This window comes from Corvus hawaiiensis, chromosome 9, assembly GCF_020740725.1.
Source record: "Corvus hawaiiensis isolate bCorHaw1 chromosome 9, bCorHaw1.pri.cur, whole genome shotgun sequence".
Lineage (NCBI taxonomy): Eukaryota > Metazoa > Chordata > Aves > Passeriformes > Corvidae > Corvus > Corvus hawaiiensis.
In genome coordinates, this window is record NC_063221.1 from 23,928,849 (window position 1) to 23,951,547 (window position 22,699).

A 22,699-nucleotide genomic window follows, 5' to 3' on the forward strand; every position below is an offset into this window, starting at 1 on the left:
CATTACCTCTTCCTTCTCTGCATATCTTTTATTTTTTCAATTAGCAAGCTATTACTGTATCTTTGGATAATCACTGCCTTTTGATGACAAAATATTTTAGTCGTCCTTACCTTTTCTCTTTTGCTCCCCATTCCATTACTGGAGGCTAAGGTTTGTTGAAGTTTTTATATGTGAGATTTGTATAAGTCAAGCATCTTTTTTTGCTTGAATATTGTGGATTTTCAAATGGATGTGTGATTGACAGGGTCTCCATAAAAATAAATTAATCTCTGCAGTGATTCCTCCCCTTTTATTCTTTCATTTCCTACTTCCTGTTACTCATAATTGTTGTCTTGTCCTTGCACTTTTTTTCCCCACTTTTCCTTTATGTTGTCAAAACAGGCTGTGCAACAGAAAAATCTGGTCACATGCATGCCCAAGAGATTAATTGACCTTTGTGCCTTTAAGCCTCCTGAGCAGTTCAAATCAGAACAGCAAAGACAAAATCTGCAGCAGATTTATCTTTCTGGAAATAAGTAACAGGCTCTTCAAAGTCCCACCAGAGGTATCTATTGCCTCATTTCTGATCTTACTCTGAGTTTTGAATGTTTATAAATTGCCTGTAAAGATGAAAGCCTGGAGTAAAAGTCAAAACGGATTATCTTTTTTCAGTTGTGTTTGAGATTGGGTGCACAGTTGTTTCTCGATTACAGGCCAAAGTCTGCTCCAGGGGAAGGCTTGGATTTATCAGTAGCGGGGCTGTCCCTACCCACCAGTAAAAGCACTCAGCTGAACGAGCCTGCTTTAATCCCACTGCGGTCCCGAGCACACAAGAAAATGCCTTCCTGGCCACCTGCAAGGAGAGGAGCCTCAGCCTCCTCGGAAAGTGCCACTTCTTCCCCTCTATGCACCGTTGACCACAAAGGTGAAGTAAAAGGTGTGCAATCGGCCTTGCACTTTCCCTGGATTCCTCTTATTTAGGGCTGTAAATAAAACTGGTTAAATTCGGTCTTCTTACAAGTACAAACGGCTGCAGGAGGCCACGACAAACAGCAGACGGACAGATGCGAACACTTCTTGTCGAATTTATGGGCCGGGGTCGTTTTTTGTCGCTTCCCCCCGTGTGGTGCAGCCCATCGTATTTATCACTTCACCGCTCAGCGGGAGCGACGAGGCTGGGCTGCCTGAGCTTCCCGACGGGAACCGGGCCGGGAGGGCACGGTAAAGATCAGCGGGGCAAACCCGACGAGGGGGCCCGATGAGTTACGTGGAGCGGGTCGGTAGCGGGGAGCCCCGCCGGGGCTGGGTCGGGCTGCGCCGCCGGGGGCAGAGCCGTGAGGGCAGCTCAGCCCCACTGAACCCCACCGATGGACTTTCACACTTGAATCCGTCAGGGGCCACCGGCGCTGCCCCAAGCCGCGGCACGTTCCCGGCGGAAGCGGAAGGGCCGGGCCGGGCGGCGGAGCAGCGGCAGCGGTCGGTATCGGCGGTGAGTGCGGGAGCGCGGCCGGGGCTGTGGGGGCTGCGGGGCCGCCGTATCGCCCCCCGCGCCGGGCGGGCCCGCCCTGCGCCGCCCCGATAAGGGGCAGGTGGGCGCGCCTGGTGCCTCTGGGGGAGCCAAAATAGAGGGGTTAGCCCTGATTTGTGTGGCAAAAGCAGTTCAGTAGCAGTGGCTTAAATATTGCTAATGTGTACCTATTTGCATATCTATATATATTGATGCGTGCATAGCTATGGGTGTTTTACTGCTGGAAGACTCCTTGCTTTAGGTTAAAGATGACCTGTAGCTGTGGGTTGATGAACAGGGGTAGTTTGCATTATTCTGGTTATTGGTGCTTCCTCCCAGCCTTACTCTGTTCTTGAATTACTCTGGGCTTTAATTCTTTTATGTGAATGTGGCAGTAGGTTGGTAATGTTAAGCTATAACCACATCTTACTTGTCCAGAATTAGTTTGCTTTTGTGTTTGTTTTGGTTCTGCACTTCTAAGAAGAGGCTTCTAGCTTTTTAATGAACTGAATAATTATGGCTAGCATCATAAATGTGATTCTCCTAAATCCCCTGTTTCAGGGAAGAATCTGAGTGGAAAGTATTAATTAACATATTTTTTTCCAACATCTGCCATTCTGATGTGTTCCATTTTTCCAGAGGCTATAGTTCAAATTTCTCTGCAGTGTTAATATGCAATGTTACATGAAACAAGATGATTCTTAAAAAATGTGCTGATGTTAGTTATTGATTAAACATGTACCTTGTCTTCTGGGTTGAACTCTTACCTTTAAGATGATTGCATAACATGGTTGTGTAAAGCATATGGTTGGTATCTTATTTGTATTATAGGTCAAAGTGAATCAAAAAGCCTGAAGTTTTTAGTTGTGTTGCATGATGTAAGAAGACATCTTTATTTAGGCACCTAAATTCAGGTTAACAGCACCTGCTTGCATGTAGCTGGCTACAAAATGGCTATGCAAGCTCAGAGTAGAAGAGAATACTGTTGGCACTGTCATCCTGCCTTCTCTGACCTCCTATCCCAATAAAACAGATGTACACCTGCAGTTTGGTTCACCAGTGATAGCTGGACTTCGCTCAGTGCAAATCCAAGGCTATTGGTTTGGTGTAATTATTGTCTTGCACCAGGAGGTGCTGGCCCATTACAATCCCGATAAGCAAGGCACCCAGACCCTAAAGTATCATCTCAAATGCTGTTTTTTAGAGCTAACCCTTTAAAGAAAGAGGACTGTGTTGATAATCATGCATCCCTTCAGGTGCTGGGAGCCCCAAGTTGTGCAGCATTGAGCAGATCTCACACAGCACAGTGTGCAGACCCTGTCTGTAGCAGAGCTTACCCTGTTTTGGTCACTTGAGTTGCTAGGGATTCTTTTACAAGAAAACACCTCTATTCATCACTTGTACTGTCAAGCAAAATGGATGCTTGCAGGAGAACTTCCTGTGTTTTTAGATAAAGGCAAAGACACATAGGTGGCATAATTGTAGGTATAAAGTGTGAGCTGTCTGCAGACTCCCCTGTTACAGGTCACTGCTGAGTTTATCCTACAGCCTGTGCATCCCACGGCACAAGGCTGTGCATGAAGTGCAGCACAAGACAAGCTTGGACCTACTCAGGTTAACTGTTTACAGGGATTCCCAGCTCCTTGGTGTCTTCAGGTCAGGATCATTCCAACTGCTCTTGTACATCTCTCTGAAAAACAAGTGTGCTGTTTGGTGTCTGCTGTTAAATCTACAAAAGTTTGGCTTGAAAAGTTAAGCAAGAAATTGAAAGCATAAACTCTCTGTGAACACATCCATCAGCTGGGACCTAATTATGTGAGGAAAATTACAACACTGAGAAGGCAAACCTATTTTGGGATAATATGCTGTGTGAACGCTCTGCTTTGAAAACATCCATTCCTCCTACATAGTCAGATATTCAACCAACATTGCATGCTTCTACTCTTGGTTATTTTTGTTGGTTTTTTTAAAACAAATAACAGTAATGATTTTGGATGAAGCAGAGCTTGGGAAGTAACTGAAATCTGCTAACCAGCTTTGGAGCTCATCCTGAATGCAGTTTCTTTCTAACTGTTTGAGCAGAAACATAGATTGTGAGGATGTTGGGACATGCTGTAAGCCCTTCCTTTTTGATAAAAACACTTTGCTGTTGTGAGCAGAAAAGATTAATTATTGCAACTTAAAGAATTGCTGCAAAACTGTTTGTTCTTTTTATTCTCTAGGCGAAAATGCCTGCAACATGCGACTTCGTTACACTCCACACTGGGCAGAAGATGCCTCTCGTGGGACTGGGAACTTGGAAAAGTGACCGTGGCCAAGTAAGCAGGGAACAATAGGATATTGTGGTCTCAACTAGTATGTGTGTTTGTGCACCTTTTTTTTGAAGATCCCAGATCTGAGGCCTGGATCCTTTGCTTGAGTTGTTCTAGTCTTGAGTCCACTGAAGTCAAATGTATGTATGTGTGTATTTGCATGATTAAGGCCTTAAGGCACAAAGACAGCAGATCCTTCCAGAAAGGAAGATCCCTTCACACTTGTTCACCCTGGCCTCAGGCAGTGGTGCTCTGGGACATAAATCCAGAAAGAGACCAGTGAATGTTGTTTCTATAACACGATGCCATTGGTAAGTCCTCAGGCTGCCACTCTGACCAGACACCCCTCAGGCTTAGGCTGATGACTCAGCAGAAAACATTATTTTGGGAAGCAGAAACTCAAAGTCGTTCTTGTAATAAGTCCTGTTCCAGCAGCCAGCCAATGGTTAGCAGGAAAACAAAGAACTTGCTTGGGTCAGCCTGCTTTTAGAGTAAGATGACTCATGTATCATTAGACATTCACTGCTTCTGAATGCAAGTGAATTGGCAAACACCACACTTGGAAACAATTCTTTGTGTTACTACAAACAGTCTCTGGGAATGTTTGCACTCTGTGGTGTGCCTGCTATTGTAATGCTTCTCCCCTTGTCTGTCTGTTCCTTTCTCTTTCATTTAGTTAAAAGATACATTTTTGGGGGAAGAAATTGTATGTACTTCCTGTGCAAGGCAATGTCCACTGCTTGGTGGAATTCCCAGCTGGTATTCAAAGAATTGTGGAATCACAGAATGGTTTGGGTTGGAAGAGACCTTAAAGACCATCTAGTTCCAGCTCCCTGCTGTGGGCAGGGACACCCTTCCACTAGACTAGGTTGCTCAGAGGTCAATCCACCCTGGCCGTGAACATTTCCAGGGATGGGGCTACTCTGTATTATGCACACCACTGCATGTCTGTGCAGTAAATGGATGTCTCACTGCTACCCTTGAGTAAGGTTCATGATGATTTTTGGAGTATGTTGGATGACACTATGCTCATGACTGAGAGGGAAAGTTAAAACCCTTCTCAAGACATGCTATTCTCTTGTTTCAGCTCGAGGAAAAGGTGGGAAACAAGCTATGAAAATTAAATCTATTCAGAGCCATTTTACTGTGGGTTTTCCTGTCCAAACAACTGTCAGGACAGTGGATCTGTTTGGAGTGCAAGTTGTACTAATGTGGAGGCTGAGTTGGTGTGAGCTCAGTCAACCTCTCAAATGAGGAAAAGGGTGAATGTGCAGCTTGGCCACTTAAAACATCAAATGACAGCTGAATTAAGTTTATTAACATGCACAAACTTAATGGATTAATTTCTGTGCACTCAAAGCAGTTAAATGTGCTTTGTCTAAAGCAAATGTCTGAAACTAAACAAACAAAATATGAATGTGTTGTTTATTCTGTGAACTAATTGTTCTGAGAAACTTGTGGCCTTAGAAAGGAACCGGGACGGATCCTGTTTGTGCATAATTTAAACATAATTCAGTTGGATTTTGCCATAATCAGCAGTGCTGCTGGCAGCTGAACACCACACAGGATGCAGCCATCTTCTCTGGGTTTCCTCAGAAGTCATTGGGAGTCACTTCTTTGGAATATCTGCTATCTTCAAAGACTTCTTTGTAGAATGTATTGAAGACAAAATCTAGGAAGGGCAGTGAAAAGGGCCAGAAAAGTTACAAAAGTTGCTGCTATTCCTATGGAATAAATGAATTTCTGCTTATCACTTTTGAAAATTCAGGGGCATAGCAGCAATTTGGCAGTGTCCAGATGATTTACCCTCAAAAGGACATGATGTAGTTCAGGGATAATAATTGCTATTACGAATTAAAGACTAGGGACCAAAACCCCAGAGATACAAAAGAATTAGCATTGATTAAATTTGGTTTAGCTGTTTCCCAAGTAGAAGCTGTTTATCAAAAGCCCTTTTGTTCAAGGGCTGCATTAGAAGCAAGTGTGGAAATGGATGACTTTTAAATTATTTCGGGTAAATATTTTGCAGGTTATAATTCTTTCCCTTGCCAAGCTTGAGTAATTTCTTTATTACTGCTGTTACTGTTCTGATTGTAAACAAGTCTTGACCTTGTAGACAGATCTTAGCAGTCCAGTACAAAGGTGTCATTGCAGCCCTAGTTTCCTCAATATTAATAGGGGTAAAATAATTGAATCTAAATCCATGTTGAAAGACTATAGGATTTTATAGGATTGATGCCATATAAAATAATAGGATGCTTTATGTTTTGCATGATCAAATGCTAGAAGAGGAATTTGTTTTGCATGTTTCCATAGGAATATGATGGAAGGCTGTTGAATGGAAGGGAGCATAGTACAGAAGTTTATGAACTGGCAGCATGAATGAGTTCAAAGAGAAATCCATTCAGACAGGAGCATCAAGAATATCAGTAGCATGGCTTTTTGATATTGCAGCTGGATTATCTGTAATCCTTTAATGCTTTGTTCTCTTCTCTCACGTGAGCCATGCTTTCAGCCTGGAGGATTGATCCCTACCTGATGAGCAGCCTAACCTGCAGTGGCAGAGGCTGGTTCTGTGGGAGAGGGAGAGACAGGGCTTGGGGAAGTTGTGTTTCTGTGTGAAACCTTGGAAAAGCTGAAGAGGAAATGTGCACCTCAGAAAACCAGTCAGACAGGGTGTCTTGTGACAGGATTGCAGCTTCGGGGGAGAATGGTTAGTTCTTAAAATTTGTTACACAATATAGAGAATCCCAGTTATGAGCAGAAAAAAATTCACTACTGTTAAGGAAGAGACTTTAATTCAACATTTGAAGGATAAGAGGCAAACCCCTTTATTTTAGGGAACACCAACTGTTAAGCTGCCATTACTTATCTGGTGGTGTAAGTTTCTTTTCAGCAAATTTTACTGCAATATTTAGAAATTGTGATATAGCAACACTTGGGTTCTGGTCATAGTGCATCTGAATATCACGTGGACTGATTATATGGGTTTTTTCCTATTTCCTGTCAGCAAAAAGTACTTGGACTGCTAAAATGTGTCAACTTTGCAGGAAGCAGGGGAGGCTTGTCAGAGCCTTTTCTTTCCTAGTAATATTGAACTATTAGAGTGCAAATCTCTTCATAATGGCTTGAGGCTGTGCAGGAGGAGAGGCTCCTGGGTCACTTGAACTTTGTGTTGCCTGGAAGTATAAAGATGGCTTGTTAGTTTTTTAACCTTGTGAGAGGCAAATTGAAGAACTAGAAGTTTAGTAATGGATATTATAATTAATTGGAACTTACAGATTCTGTTTCTGAATCTGCCACTGATACTCTGTTCATCCATCTTCAAAACCAAAAGAGGGTGGGTGGCAAGGCCAAGTCCCTTACTAGGATGTTTAAATACGAGTGTAGTTCCTTGGACTTTGCTGTAAAGAGAAGGAGAGTAAGGCTCCAACTGCAATACCTGTGTCTCTTCTGGGGCAAACCATTTGAAGAAAGGCATGAAACAGCTGCTGAGCTGGCAGCCACAGTGATGCAAGGTTTGGAAAAGGTAAGTTGTGATGAAAGGGGGAAGCACCTACAGTTATGTGGTCAAGAGAGGTTTGAGAGGAGCTGTCCCAGCACTTTGCAAATGTGCAAAAAGCCCTCACAAAGGGCAAACTGTGGATTTCATGTCTGGGAGAAATGGGATGTGGCATCAGGGCCATCTTTGTGAGTCATCGAAAAGACTTTGAACATAAAGATTGCAAAGCATTGGAATAGACTGCCTGTCACAAGAAGGGCTATGACAAATGTGTGTAGGAGTGGTCTGGATTTATTCAGCCCAGCTGTGGGCCATGAGCATAGACTGGAAGATGTCTCAAGATCCTTTCAGACCTACTTTCAGTTAGACCTAACTTTTTAGTTCTGTGGGGATGAATTGGTGAGTCACACTAGAGGTGTGTGACTCAACTTGCCTAATGCAAAGTGAACTCACGAATTGGTCTTTTCACAGCAGTATTGACAGGCTAAACTAAAGAATATATGGAAAGTTTGAAGGATCCTTTGGCTATTGTTACTTCAGAACACCAAATATCCAGAGACGTATGAATCTTCATCTGCTTCTGTTGTGGCTTTTTTCTCTGTCCCCTACCATGAAATGCATATACCTGTCTGAAGTTAATCTCATAAATACAAAACTTCCTGTTTAAAAAAAGTACTTTTCTTAAACTTACTTCTATATGCTATTATTTTCCCCTTCAAAAATGCCTTTTTTTTTTTTTTTTTTAACATTTCCTCTTTATTGTTTTCTTTCTGTGTGGAACAGGAGCTTTCAGTTCACATTGGAATGTCTTAGCAGGCTGGGAGTACCTTACACAAATACAGATTTTTTTTCTCAGATCTAAACCTTATTTAAATGACCAGTCCCAGTTCTTTGGTGCTAGAAATTTCTCAAAACATGCTGATAAAGAAATACAGCCTCTTGTTGATTGCTTTGCAGAGACATGTTTGGAGTGCTTTATCTCTGGTTTTCTGTGAGTGGTGCCTGCTTTCAGTTATGGTAAACTTTGTGCCTGTTTGGTTAAAAACAGTATTAATATGATACAGGAAATAGGGGGTTCCAAATATAGAACACTGCTGTTTTCCCTTTCCTGTCCCTCTCTGCAACTCTCACCTTTTTGGAGGATAGATACTGAGTCTTAAAAGCCTTTACTATGTCTCAAGTGATTTCAGAATTACCCTGCCCTTGACTTTGTAGTGACCTGAGAAATGTCTTTGTTGGGTGAAACAAGGACTGTAAGTACCATCCTGCTAGAGAAAGGAAGAGTTCACTGCTGGAATAGAAGTGCTTTGTCATCCTGGCTAAGGGAAACTAAGCTACATTCCAGTTTTCCTCTCAAAATGCCAAAGAATGCAGTCAGAATATCCTGTGTCTGCTTTTACTGTACTTCTTGACAAGAAAAACAAACAAAATCCACCAGTAGGAGAGAGATCTTCTCACATTTGATTCCCTGTCGTCTTTCTGTAGCATCTGAAAGCAGGACTGTACATGCTTTTGCTTGGTATTACTAATTTTGTCTGCTTTAAATTTGAAAATGCAGGTACTTTGATTAAGTTGAAAGAAATCAATTTCCCTCTAGCCTTTGTGGACATATTTTTTAATCTCATGACAAGAGAGGTGTGATCTCAATAAACACTTACTGCCCTCTTGCATCAAGCCTTAGACACAGAGTAATTTACAGTCTCCTATAGTCTTGGAGACAAATCAGTGAGGGGAAATGTATAGAAATCCCTGTGCAGATGGGGTGTATTATTCTTTCTGTAGTACTTCAGATGGACAGATGTAAGAGAGAATGAGTGCTAACTGTCCACTGGAAATTAAATGAAACAGATTTTACTAAATGGTCATCAGCCTAACAGGAGATGATGGCTACACTGGCAACTGTAGTAATTCTTCATTCTTGCACAATCATTTATAAAAAATCTTTATTCAAAAGCTCCTTATGAGTCCTCACAAAGATGCCATTCTGTGTTTGCTTCTGGTTTCTAGCCTTGCTCCATATCTGAGGCCCAGATGTGAAGATGTTTGGTGCTTGTGCTTCATTAGAGCTTGCAAAAGCAGATACAGATTTGAAGTAAAGTGGTTCCCAACCATTCTGGCTTTTGTGTGACAACATGGAGCAAGGGATATGTTGCTGTTGGCAACACCTTCACTGTCAGCAATATTGGAAGCAAAATGTAAAGTTGTGAGCATCATCAGGATTATCCCAGCAGTATGACTTTTACTGTTGTGCAATCATGAGACAAGAAAGAAAAATGTTCCATGAAAGAGCATTGTCTTGGTAATTAAGTGTGAGTGGCTGAACCAAACCCAAACGGTGGTGATTCTGGAGTTAGAAGCCAGGCTCTTTCTTTACTGGGCAAGAGGAAATATATTTCAGGTTTGACTGATGTTGATTTGTCGCTTAGGTCAGAAAAGTTGTTTTCCTAAGCCATGACTTATTTGAAAACTGGTTCTTAGAGCTCATTTTATATTTAAGAAGAGTGTGACAGCTATAGCAAAGAGTAGGGATTTGTTCTATCTCCTGCATTCTTGCATGCTGGCCCTGTGTGCACGATCCATTTTCTTGTTCCTCTTGGAGTGTCTGCCAGCAGTTAGCTTGTCCCCCCTAAGGACTGTGCTGCAGAGACCCTGGATCCTTGTGTTTGAATCTCATGACCTTATGCAGGTCTGTGGGTTTTTTGGGGCGTATTCCTCATTAAGTCTGTTAGCATTTTTTTCCCCTGGTGCCACATCCCTTTTCAGTGACTGCATGGGCACTGTGTTTCTGGTTGCAGGTGAAGGAGGCAGTGAAACACGCCCTCAGCGTGGGCTATCGCCACATCGACTGCGCGGCCGCCTACAGCAACGAAGCCGAGGTTGGGGAGGCCTTCCAGGAATGTGTTGGGCCCAACAAGGTAAAAACACAGGAACTGTCCTGCTGACTGGGTGTTGTGCCAAAACTTAAGCTGTCACCTGTGAAAGTTAACATTTGTAGCTTTTCCTGCTGGTCTATCCCAGCTGTTTGCTATTTATCAGGAGAAGGCATGAGAGAGGGCTTTCTCTCCTCTTAAAACCCTCCTGGCTATCATGGGGAGGAAAGATTGTCATGGATATTTGGATGGAAGGTACAGAAAATGCCTGTAGTGTTGGTGGTGGCTTTTTTCCTCTTCCTGCCCCTTTTCCCCTCATAAAGTATTCTGATTTGGATACTTTGGGGTTCCCAGAATCAGTAGTTACAATGTAAAATATATGTCATTATTTATATGAAAATTTACTCTGACTTTCCAGTCTAGCATGCAGTGGTGGATAGCCACACCAAATTTAGTTTTTTGGTTACTGATAAAATGTCAATGGCAGGTTTGTTGGTTATAGATAAAATACGAGTGAGTAAATGTGGTGAATTAAAAATTTTTTTCAAAGCAGTGATTGCATGTGAAAGGTTCATAACTGTGGCTCCAAAATCCACACCTGAGAGTTTTAGGCCTAAGTATAATGTATTGGAACAGGCATTCCTATGGATGAGCTGAGGTGGAATCTTAAATTTATTCCCTAAAGGGGCCAAAAGGATAACCTGTACAGCCTCAGAGCCCATGGAAAGAACATTTTCATGTTCTTGCTTTCCTGCTGCTCTTGCCTTGGCTTTAGGGCAGTCTCTTTGTTATGTGATGTGCTTGAGAGAGGCTGTTTTCAGCTTGCCCCAGGGATTCCTCCCTACTAGATGTGGTAACTAACAAAGGGAAGCATAGGCCTTTTGTTCAGTTCATATTAGCTAACTAACTTATAACAAGAATTAGAATGAAAATTCTTTTTACAATAATTTTTAAATATCTTCCTTTTAAACACAACACCCTTGTGTGAAACACAGAAATAACTGAATGGTTGGAAGAGAGAAACTAAGGAGCTAATAATTCTAAATTCTTCAAAATACAGACTTGAGTGAAGTTTTGTCAGACATACAACAGTGAGAAACATCCTTTCTGATAGAATTCTGTGCTTCAGTTTGCCCAATGTGGTCTCCCTTTTGTATTTTACACTTTCTAGTTAACCAGTTCTCCGCTGTTTTATTTCTGGTTCTTACCCTTCCAACACAGGGTACAGGGCTCTCAATTCTTAGTGTGCTCCTTCCACAGCCTAGAAACTCAAATGCAGACGTTTGGGGGGGAATCTTCTGTTTATTTTCCCATGCTCTTTCCACAACAAGCAATCTGTTTTTAGTATGTGATGAGTAAAGTAAGTTAGCTGGTTGGGCCTGGAATATGTGAATTGTTAAGTAGAAATTTCAAAATTTACATACGAATAAGCTGAGTAATCTTTCTTTTGGCCACATCACACTTAGTAATGGCTTTAACCCTTGAATTGGAAGGTTTGGAAGGGTGTGTATGTGAAAGAGATTGTTTTGGTTTTCAAAACTTCTAATAAATTGCTACTTGATATACTTTAGGACTTGCCACTGTGTGTATTTCCCTGGCTCTTCTCCATCCACTATATTTTTGAAAGGTTTAATTTGTAGGTTCCATGTGTTACCTTATTTAAAAAAAAAAAAAAACAAACCAAAACAAACCACAAAACTTCAGTTGTTCTCTTTGTTTTAAAACTAGCTGGGGAATTGTTGCAATTCTCTTTTTGAGCTTGCTCCAGTAAATTATGCTCTCTTTCCTTTCTTAAAGATTATTAAAAGGGAGGACCTGTTTGTAACATCAAAGCTCTGGAATACCAAGCACCACCCAGAAGATGTAGAGCCAGCGCTGAGGAAAACACTTGGAGATATGAAACTGGATTACCTGGACCTCTACCTCATGCACTGGCCTCATGCATTTGAGTAAGTTCTAGATGGAAAGGGCACAGAATGCAGAAACACCAGTTTTACATAAGTGGCTTATGTTATATCCTGAGGACCTTCTTTCTGAGCTGTGAATTCTTGTTTATGCTGCCTGCAAGGTGTTTTTTGGTGTTTAAAGTTTAAACTAGTCTAGATCTAGGCACTGGGGAAGTGTGGCAGCTATTTTTGGTTCTGCCACTGGTCTACATGGTAACCCTGAGGAAAAATACCAGAACTGCTTTGTCCCTTAGTTGTACTGCTCTGTAAAATGGGAATTAAGTGCTTTATAAAGACAACACTTTTCACTTGTAGTTATTAACTATACTGGAGTGGACAAGCACATGCAGTATCACGGTGGTATCTGTATGAGGAGGAAGTGAAATTACTTCATATGACACTAATTGCAATAATTCTATGATTAGAGGAAATAAGAGACAAGAAAGTTTCCCAGTTAAGTGCTAAATGCACTTATCCTACAATCCCATGAGAAGCACAGTTCCAGACTCCATTTCCTTGTAGATGTGGAAGCAGTACCCACCCAACTGCAATCAACAAAGAGGCAGGAGGAATAAATCTCCCGACCAGATGTTTGCATGGAATTTTCACTCAAGCCCTGTCAGTTTAAGGGGCCTCTCTTCTGCAAATCTGAGAATGTTTTTTCTCCTTCTGTTCATATGAACTGAATTTAACAAGTGTCATACACTAATGATAAGATGAAAGATGTTCAAAGTATAAATATATTCCTCAGCATAACAGAATGAGGAAGTGTTTTTAACTAGAACTGGTCTGTTACAAATTCCCCTTGTTGTGCAACAGGTTTGCTTTTCATTTGCTTGAAAAAACCACCCCATATAATGACACATAACACAAATAATGATGTATGTTTAGATACTGCTGATATTTAAATTTAGGTTATATTGTGACACTGTTGACAAAACTGACAGTCTAATAAAGCAATTTCATTTCTTTTCTCATTGGAAACTGTGTACTCTGCAGTTTTCCATTATTTCTACTTAACTGTTTTAATGCATGCTTATCTATAATGCCTGTGGCATTGGGAAGCTGAGCTAAGGAATGTTACTTACACAGAAATTAAAACAGACTTCCAGATGAAAATCATAGTGCCTCTAGGTCTTGAGAATTACTCTCACTTCATACAGTCCTCTTGACATATGAGGCTGCTCTTCTAACTTGGATGCTCATAAGGCTTTCAGAGTTATTTTTGGTTCTAGATTTATCAGTGACATGAAGAACCATCTCCCCTTGTCCCCAGGTACTGCCATTTCTCACACCATTCACTGCTTAGCTAGAGCAGTGTAAGAGTCTCTGTGTGCTGAGCTAGCAGAGTCCTGTGGTGATTAGGGAGCCGTATTCTTCTAAGGGGATTGATTGCTTGTACCCTTCCAAGCAGGGACTGCTCAGAGACCAGTCATAGCCCTTTGGCTGTGGGGGTATCACCTGGCACAACTGGGTACTTTGTGTCTGTTTGGGTGGGTTTTTTTGGTTTGGGTTTTTTTTTTTAATGCGTTGGTATGACTAATTGGAAGGAAACACACCCAACCTATAAACAACATGTACATATTAAGACTTCTGGGAGAATCTGTGCTTGTATCGAGTATTGACACAGCTACAGAATCCAGAGGGAGTGGGAATGCCAGTGTCCTTTGAATACATTTTCTCCTAGACAGCTCTTAAACCCAGATCCCTTTGGTAGCAACTCCAAGCCGCCCTCTGAGTTGCTGCTCACTAAATCAGCTGTTTTATTGGGATCAAAGTGTGCAAAGACCTGCTGCTGTGTGCACAGTGGTTTATCAGTTCTGTGTAGTCACTGCTGTATAGATAAGTACTTCAAAGTGCTGTATAACAACTTTATGTAGGAAAGACCGTCTTGTGTAATAACTGCTTATAGGTTAAGTCATGTAATGGAATTGAACAGATAAGATTCATTCAGTTTGTACTCTACCCTTCCGGCTATGTATAACTTCTAAGGATACTTTGAGGAAAGTTTCTTTAAGTGAAGAATTAACATAATATAAATAATGTGGTATATGTACTTACACTTCACCTTTGATGCTGTAGACGAGGGGACAATCTTTTCCCAAAGAATCCTGATAACACGATGCGTTATGACTACACTGATTATAAGGATACCTGGAAGGCTATGGAGAAACTGGTGGAAAAAGGTCTTGTGAAAGCCATTGGGCTGTCAAACTTCAACAGTCGTCAGATCGATGATGTACTAAGTGTGGCTACTGTGAAGCCAGCTGTGCTCCAGGTAAGGTGGATAGAGACAAATACCTTTCCTATTTGTGCATAAGGGTGAAGAATTTGCAAACTAATGTTATCTGTTTAGCACAAGTGGTCCAGCTTCTTATTTGCAGGGAAGAATATAGCCAGCTCTGCAGGAGCAGGCACACAGAGGCTGTTTTTCCAGGCAGATTAATTTTTTGGGAAGGAGGCCTACATCCATGTTCTATGGGCATTTATACCTGATAGTTGAACAGGTTGGTGGAAGAGTTCATCTTCCCTGTGAGGAACAATTTAGTCTGTAAGAAGGAAAGATTGTGAGGGAATAACTTGAATCCCTACTGCAGAGAAGTTCCTTGCTTGTTAGATGATCTGTTTGGTACCAAGGGAAAGTTCAGCACCAAGCTTAGGTGCTCTGTTCTCTGTTTCCTGTAAGCTTAGCCTACCAGACACTTCTTCTTTCTCCTGGTAGTGACTTGAGTTACTAAGGTTAACTTAAACCTTATTCTCATAAGGTTTTCTGGAATCTGGAATGAGCTCGTGTGATATGTTTGGTTCTCTTTTGCTTGACTTCCTGTTTGTTTCATTGTATGTTGATACCTGTTCTGTAGCCACTCATTGTGGGTTATTTTAATAGGTGGAATGCCATCCTTACCTAGCTCAGAACGAGCTGATCGCTCACTGCCAGAAACGAGGCCTGGTGGTCACTGCTTACAGTCCCCTTGGCTCCCCGGATCGCATGTGGAAACAACCAGATGAGCCTGTGCTTCTGGAGGAACCTGGAATCAAAAAAATTGCAGAAAAATACAGCAAGTCACCTGCACAGATCATCCTCAGGTACAGAACAGTTGTGAGAGAGGTGGTGTTTGGGACCCAGCCTTCAATAAAGCAAAACATACAAGCTAGAAGGAATCCACTTAAGTGTGTCAGGGTGGAGTTAAAATCACAGGGAGTGCACACCCCACTTGGGGCTTGTTTTACAGAGCTGGTAGAGTTGGCCCTGCCTTAGGGCAGGTAGACTAGATCAGAGGGGTCCATTCAGGGCCTGGATCCATGTTCCCATGGGACAGTTCCCATGGGCTGTTGCCATGTCTGGGACAGTACCTTTCCTGCTGGGAAATAGCAGTAGGACGATTAAGGCAGCAGTGTACCACATGTGAGTTCTGCCCACTGAATTTGCATGTGGTCAGTGCCTTGAAGCCTCTAGTGCTTGCTGCTGCACTCAGACGGGCTCCAAGGAAAAGGCCTGCCTCCTTTGCAATGAAGAACTGTTTGCTGTTTTGTTTTTATATAGCCAGGTACTGGATATTGGGAAATAAGGTGACTGATTGATACTCAGAATATGATCAGCACCTTGTAAACTAATACTGGATTTCCTTCCTCATTTTTCTTGACTGGCTTTGTATCCATCAGTGTCACCACCACAGTCTTGGGCAGTAGCAGGTTACCCAGAAGCTGAATATGTTTGAGATTTTGTGCTCAAGCTACTAGACAGGCACTTCAGGGATCTGGGTTTTCATCTAGTTTCTGAGTGGCTGTCAGGTTAGAACTTGCTTGAAATGCTGAAGTATGTTTTTCTGACTGTTTCTTGGGTTTAGCTTAAAACACTTGAAACCTGGGTGCTTGTTCCAAGGCATGAACATTTTCCCCTCTCTGATTAATTCAGTTGTTACTGTCTTGCTTGAGCTTGGACACACCAGGTCCCAATACAATACAGGGCACTCCTTCTGTGGGGATTTTTATTTCACAGAAGTGGCATCTCTGCTGGCACAGATCATTAGTCAACCAAAATAAATACTGTTCTTGGACTGCATGCACAGACAAAGTCTCTCACCTCCTCTTTCAGATGGCAAGTGCAGCGTAAAGTGGTTGTCATTCCCAAGAGTGTCACTCCTGCTCGCATTCAGCAGAATCTCCAGGTAAGCTGACATGGAGGAGTTTCAGCAATGCCCTTTTCATGTGAGTAATTGCTGTACTGTCCTACAACTTGCAGAGCAGCAAGCTGAAGCATTTGGTTCGTACTTGTTCATCGATGTATGCACACGCTGGGGAGGGAGGGTAAAGGTTCTTTCTGAAAACAAAGGATGTGTTTTAAGCAGCTCAGTGTGTGTGTGCAGATGTGCATATGCTCAGTCTTGTTATCAGAAGGTAAAGAATGTACTTTGTAGAGGTCTAAATGAAAAATCTGTACTTAAATGTTTTTGAGACATATTTATTGAAATAGGGAGTCTTCTAATTATGCTCAGTGATTCACTCCTGCAAGTGAGGGCTGGTGACTACTTCTCCAGCAAACTGCCATTCTAGTGATGCAGAAGGAGTAAGTGTGGTTCACTTCTGCTCTGAAGTAGAGACTTTAGAAATTATTTGAAAACCCTGACTTTAAGTAATCTTGAGGGATGTTTCTGAATCATTTCGTTGGATCTTTTTTTATAAAGATTGGCTGGTTACATACTTGTTTTTAAGTTAGGAGTTGTTTCTGTAACTGTTACTCCTATTAATCCAAATTCTTCCATGTAGTGTGCTGCTAGAAATCTCAAGAAATTCCCATAAATTCTGCAGTCACTCGAGGTTTAGATCTACATGGAAACAGAATATTTATTGAATAGGCAGCACTTACTGTGAGGAACAGTCCCACTGCTTTCTATCTTAGTGGCAGAGCACTATGCAGTACCAGTGTAGGCTTAGAGCTGGCAGGTGTGTGAACAGCTCAGACTTTAAGCCTTTGCTTTGGTGTTCGTTATGAGTTTAATTGCAATTTCATATTTATAAGCAGAAGACAAACTGATTGCAACCTATGGTTACTGAGTAAAGCCTCTGGCTTTTGTTTTCAGGTGTTTGATTTCAGCCTCACAGAAGAGGAGATGAGCCACATTGGAAGGCTGAATAGAAACTGGCGTTACATTGTGCCAATGATTACGGTAAATTTCTTGTGTTTCTAAGTTTCCATTAATTGTGCAACGCACTTGGGGTTTTTACAGTTTTGTTTCTTTAGCGTTCCCATCAGAACTACTTACTCGTAAGAACAATGCATTTTCTTAGGGTATCTAAGATGAAAGAATTTTTCAAAAGCTTGGTACAGAAAAGGCAGTTTATTGAAAACTTTAGTCCTCTGTTTTGGACACTGGTGGCCCTCTCTTGAATTCTCATTACTGATTCATCCATGGGTCTGTAAGTCAGAGTCCCATCCTACTTCAAATCCCACCAAACTCCTGCTGATTTGTTCTTCTCAAGTCCAAGCAGGCTAAGCTCTGTGGCATTGCTCCAGAAGTACTCCTTGTGCCAGCTGTCACTGTCTACTTTGTACCTTAAACCTCTAAGATCAGTGAAGACTCAGGGTGTTGCTGCTTCTGCACATCCATTGTGGAAGTCACATTGGGGAATTTGTCCCTTCCCCTCCGCTGCATGTCCCCCTTTTCAGAATCTGTTGTAATGACCTTCCTCCAGTGTAAGGAGTTTGGATTAGGCTGTTGTATTTTTCTTCCCAAATCCCTTAGCTGCAGCATCTTTTAGCATCAGTAATTTACTGCGTCACACGAACCCTTACCTTGTGTGCTAGCAGATGCCAGTTTGTTTTTAGAGAAGCCAGAGAACTGTAAGTGTTCAAGTCCTCTTGGTCTTTCTTTTAGTATATTAAAGGACATAAACTTGTTCCTTTTCTCTCACTGCAAAAAAACCTACTTCATACCTTGTTGTCTCCTGTCTTTATAGTGTTTCTCATTTATTCTTGTCCTGCTTCTGACTACAACAGAGCTGTTGCCATTCTCTGGTGCATCACTGGCCAGGATACGGCAACTGTAACGAGTTGCTGTAGTTGTGCTATAATGAATCTGAAGCGATTTATCCCTTCTCTGCCATACAGTACACTGCACAGATACAGGAAATCTCAGCAAATTTGGGAGGTGTCAATCATAATCTGGCCTCTTCAGCACTTTGCCTGTAAATCATGCTTCAGTAGTGGCTGCTGGCTCTAGGAATTCCTTGGGGAAGGATTTTCTCCAGGATTTATCATTGTGGGATCTTTGAATGCTTGAGTGTATCAGTGACCAGCCTGAGTTAGAAAAGAGAAGCTGTGAATGTGTGGGAAATGACTGTCTCATATCAAGGGTAGATATGTGTTACAGCTTTCACTGTTTGTCATGCTTACATGAGCCGCAAGGGCACCCTTTTAACTGTTTGTGTGTATAAATATAAACCCCCACATTCCTGCAGCCAACATTCTCTCTGTGTTTATGGATCAGGAGTCTGTGTACCAAACAACAAGCTTAGTTGCTGATCTGTGTGAATGGGGTAGTGACAAGCACACCTGCTGCTGACAATATGTTGCTTTCGAGTGTTTTGCTACCCATGCTGCAAACAAAGTTGTTTTGTGAATGAAACTGCAAAATACATTAAAATGTAGCCTGGCTTGAATAAGCCAGGGATAATTCATGTGCTTTTGTTACCTGGGACACCTGATCAGATCACAGGGATTCACAAAGGAGAGATGAAATACAGTTCAAAGTGGCAGCCCATCCAGCTTGAGAAAGGGTGAATGTGATGCAGCTGGGCTTCAAAGATATTGCCATATTGTCAGATAACAAGACAGGAAGAAGCAAGATGAGGAGAGTTAAATCATGGCTCTGTAGCTCTAAGATCTCTAGTGGAACCTTTTGTCTCCTGCCCATCCCTTCTGGGCTTACTGGAAAGAATTTTCATCAACTGTGTATTAAAATTCCTGTCTAACCTTTCATGCCTATCTCCCCTATAAATCTGACTTAGAGTCTGGATTTCAAAGTGTGATATAGCAGTGACATGAGCGCTCCTATCATAACTAATGAGACAGTTCTTCCTTGCTTTACTTCATTGACCTATAGCACAAGTTCTTATAATTGTGCCACTCTCTTCCTCATGTTTTGTTTAAAGCCTGAGGGGAGGCTATTACATTTCATGTAGGCAATTAAAGTTGCTTTATACTTTTAACTGTTCATTATCTGAATAGTTTGGAAATTACTTTGCCACCAGTCTGAAATCCAAACTTTTGGAAATGCATAATTGGCCAAGGAATATACTTAAGTGAAACTTAAATGAGTGTCAAGCCAGGAGAGGAGAAGTGTGGTGTGCACATGATGATCTATTTTTGAGAGTTAGCTACTGTTGATTTGCAGGTGTGTTCATTGGTGATTTTATCCCCCCCCTCCTTCTCTCAAATTCCTGGAGTAGACTGAAATCAGTGATGTGAAACATTGCTTCTGGCAGCTGCTGTCTTGGCCTGCTGTGAACAAGAATGCTTGCCTGTTCTGTGTGGAGAAATATGCAGGGGGACGGAACTGGGGGGAAAGTGAGGAATATGAATTCTAGGAACATGAGGGAGCTGTTGGCATCAAGAGAACTTGAGGAAATCTGAAGCGACTGTGACACTTCTGTCCACAGTTTTAAGGATTGCCTTCAGCGGACAGCTTCATTTTAATAAGAGCATTAGTCAAATGTTACACCGTAACATCTGCCTTTTCGTGCTCTGCAGTGCCCCCAGGTGACTCATTTCATTTAAACAGCTCATTGCAGGAATTCCAGTCGCTTTGAAATGCAGGTTTTGTATTCAAAGCTAATTGGGGTACTTGATAGTGGATACTTGGTGTGAAAGTCTCGGTGATTTCCTCTGTGCCCCAAACATTTTGAGTGATCACTACCATCACGTTCATATGTATAAAAATAAATGATTGCTCTAACGTAACTTTTTTTCAGACACTAGTTGTTTAACGTAAGTTTTAGCTGAATGATGCTTGCCTGACACATGGGGAGGTGTGTGCTCTGGGCCAGTGCTGCACCCAGACTTCCCCAAACGTTACAGATGAGGTTTTACCTCAGCTACACGGAAGTTGGGGGTGTTGCAACGGACTTGGTGCAACTGGAAATGCAACTTGTGCATCTCAGTGCTTCGAGGTGGGATGTAGGAACTGAGACTCTGTCTGGTTTTGTGCCAGCCTGAACCTCTGGTTATCTATGAATATTGGTTTCAGTGCTCCCATTTTACAGCTGGACAAGCTGGTCTTCTGTGGAAATGTTCCTAAAAGGAGTTCAGTGACACTATTAATGCCTCAGTATATGACCCTGAACAAGCCTCTCAATGTGTTTAATCTTACCCATCCCTAGAATTGGCAGCCCAGCAATTCTCCATCATGGAAACATGGACAAAGGCTCCAACTCCAATAAAGTGTTTGGAAGTGTGCATGTTACAACACTTATTCAATAACAGCTACAAGGCAAAAAGCTTTTAACTATTCTTAATCTAATTCTTCAAGTCTCTGCAGCTTGAGAGACTCTTGCTCTAGGCTATAGAAGTCTTTCTTTTCTTCCAAGAAAGGCTAAGAGGACTTGGGGGTAGAGGGAAGAGCTCTTGTTTAGGCTGAAAAATACACTCCCAGATGTTTGGGATACAAAGCTTTAGAAACTAAATAATGGAGAACTTGAAACTGAGACTAAGAATGGATTTTTAACTTTCTAACTTGAGTCTGTCTTGTTTACTTCACAGATTGATGGAAAGCTAGTAGCCAGAGATGCTGGACACCCCCACTACCCCTTCAATGACCCCTATTAACTACTAGAAAATAAGGTGTTAAAAGTAACAAGCTCCTGTGCTTGCCCTTCCACAAAGTAATTTTTGCCACAATTTGTCAAAAGCACTGTCCAAATTAAAACCTTCCTTCCCAAGTAGGTTTTTCTACAATGTGCTGTACCGTACTTCTAATCAACCTCATTCCTGGAGATCCTGTAACTTCCCTGCCAAAATTTGTGGATTTATTACAATGACTGCAAGCTTGCTCCTGGAAGCATCAGATCTTTTGGAGATTAGATAAAGAGTGATGGAGTCTAAGTCAAGTTCCAAACACATCGTTATCAGACTAGGGCATTACTTCGGGTAATTACTTTGGTCACTACTGTGAAATGGTTTTGAAAACTTTAGTTACAACTACTTGCCATGTCTGTGTTTCCCCTGGCAGGGACTGATTTTCTGAGTACTGATGCACCCTTGGACTGGAACTCCAGCTCTAAGCATAGTTTTATTTTGTTTCAGTCTCTTAATGAATTATGTGGTCATCTGGGCACAAAGGGCATGAGGTGTTTGTACCTATCTGTGCTCTAGTGGTGATACCTTATGTGGCCTTAGCAACATCAACACTTTATTTTGGTCCTTCTACCTGTTAAATAGGATTAATTTTTTCTCACAGTAGTAGCAAACAATTAGAAAAATAGTCTTGTATATCAAATAGTTCAAAAGTTAAAGAATTAGACACTAATTTGGATAACCTCATTTGCAATAGGTCTATAGCAGATCTATGTATTCATCTTGAGTGTAGTGCCTTCTCAGATAATTCCTGTCCTGGACCTCAAAGTGTGCAGCTGAACTGCAAAAAAACCAGTGACACCTATTTATCACTCCTTGTAAACCGCAGACAAAACTTCAGGAACTTCTGTTCTTGGTAAAATGTTTCCTAATTCCTGATGAATATGCCTCAGTGGAGGAAGCCATTGCACCTCATTTAGGATTCTTTACTAGACTGGACATTTTCTCCTAAGGAAAATGAAATTCTTGTTGGTTTTTTTTTTAAATTGTTCTAATCAAACACTGACTTTGAATACGGTTCTTGTTGCAATCATTAGGGAAGCAATTGTACTTTGAAGGCATTCTGTTGACTGCAGTCATCCTGCCAAGTACAGGGGCTTTTCTTGCTTGTTTCACTTGCATGTTTGCTTGTTTTAAATAAACTCTGTACTCACTGTATGACTTTGAGACTTTTTCCACCCCCTCTTATCTCAAGGCCCCAATTAACTTTCTCTAGTTATTTCTCCAAGCAAGAGTACCTAAGGGGGGATGGGAGAATTCCCAAGAAAAGCAGATTCATTCTGTAGATCTGTGAACCCCCTACTTCCCAGCTCTGTTCCTGCAGGGAGGGACGTAGCGGAGTTGAAGCTGAAGAACTTTTACCTTGAAATAGCAGAGCCTGGAGGTCTCGGTGCTGAGCTGTGCTGTGACAGGGCAGCGGCCATATCAGCGCTGCCTGCTCGTGTTACATGTGCCAGGGGAGAGCCGAGCAGCTGCGTAAACTGGGCCGAAGCCCAGGGCCTGCTCGCCTGGAAGAGGCCGAGGGCGGATGCAGAGCCCGGGCCGGGGCGCCAGAGCCTCCCGGGCCCCCAGGCTGGGGCTGAGGGGCTCCGACTGTGGCCGGGCTGTGGTGGAGCGGGACTGCACCTCCCGGCATGCCCCGCGGGACCACGCCTCCCTTGCTGGCACTACACTTCCCTGCGCGCCCCGCGCGGCGGCGCCCCCGGCGTCCCGCGGCGGGGCGGGCGCGCAG

The 22,699-nt window shown here is 42.2% G+C and overlaps 1 protein-coding gene and 1 long non-coding RNA gene across 2 annotated transcripts; one reads left to right on the forward strand and one right to left on the reverse strand.

The window, feature by feature from the left end:
* The first annotated feature begins 1,373 nt into the window (after positions 1-1,373).
* On the forward strand, positions 1,374-22,125 carry AKR1A1 (aldo-keto reductase family 1 member A1). The gene is made up of 9 exons (XM_048312325.1): positions 1,374-1,468; positions 3,709-3,804; positions 10,096-10,215; positions 11,968-12,119; positions 14,199-14,394; positions 15,004-15,203; positions 16,213-16,285; positions 17,198-17,284; positions 20,875-22,125. The coding sequence occupies exons 2-9, from the start codon at positions 3,715-3,717 to the stop codon at positions 20,938-20,940; spliced, it is 984 nt and encodes a 327-aa protein (XP_048168282.1). The 5' UTR covers positions 1,374-1,468; positions 3,709-3,714; the 3' UTR covers positions 20,941-22,125.
* On the reverse strand, positions 5,095-22,615 carry LOC125329881. Its single transcript, XR_007205300.1, has 3 exons — positions 22,330-22,615; positions 7,078-16,437; positions 5,095-6,977 (listed from the first exon to the last, which is right to left on the reverse strand). It is a non-coding gene; the product is annotated as an uncharacterized LOC125329881 (long non-coding RNA).
* Positions 22,616-22,699: the final 84 nt, after the last annotated feature.

Bases quoted from the DNA above. Each gene is read 5' to 3' on its own strand.
- AKR1A1 (XM_048312325.1), top strand. From the start codon at position 3,715: ATGCCTGCAACATGCGACTTCGTTACACTCCACACTGGGCAGAAGATG. The intron at 12,120-14,198 runs GTAAGTTCTAGA...TTGATGCTGTAG, and splicing joins CACTGGCCTCATGCATTTGA to ACGAGGGGACAATCTTTTCC. The intron at 17,285-20,874 runs GTAAATTTCTTG...TTTACTTCACAG, and splicing joins ACATTGTGCCAATGATTACG to ATTGATGGAAAGCTAGTAGC.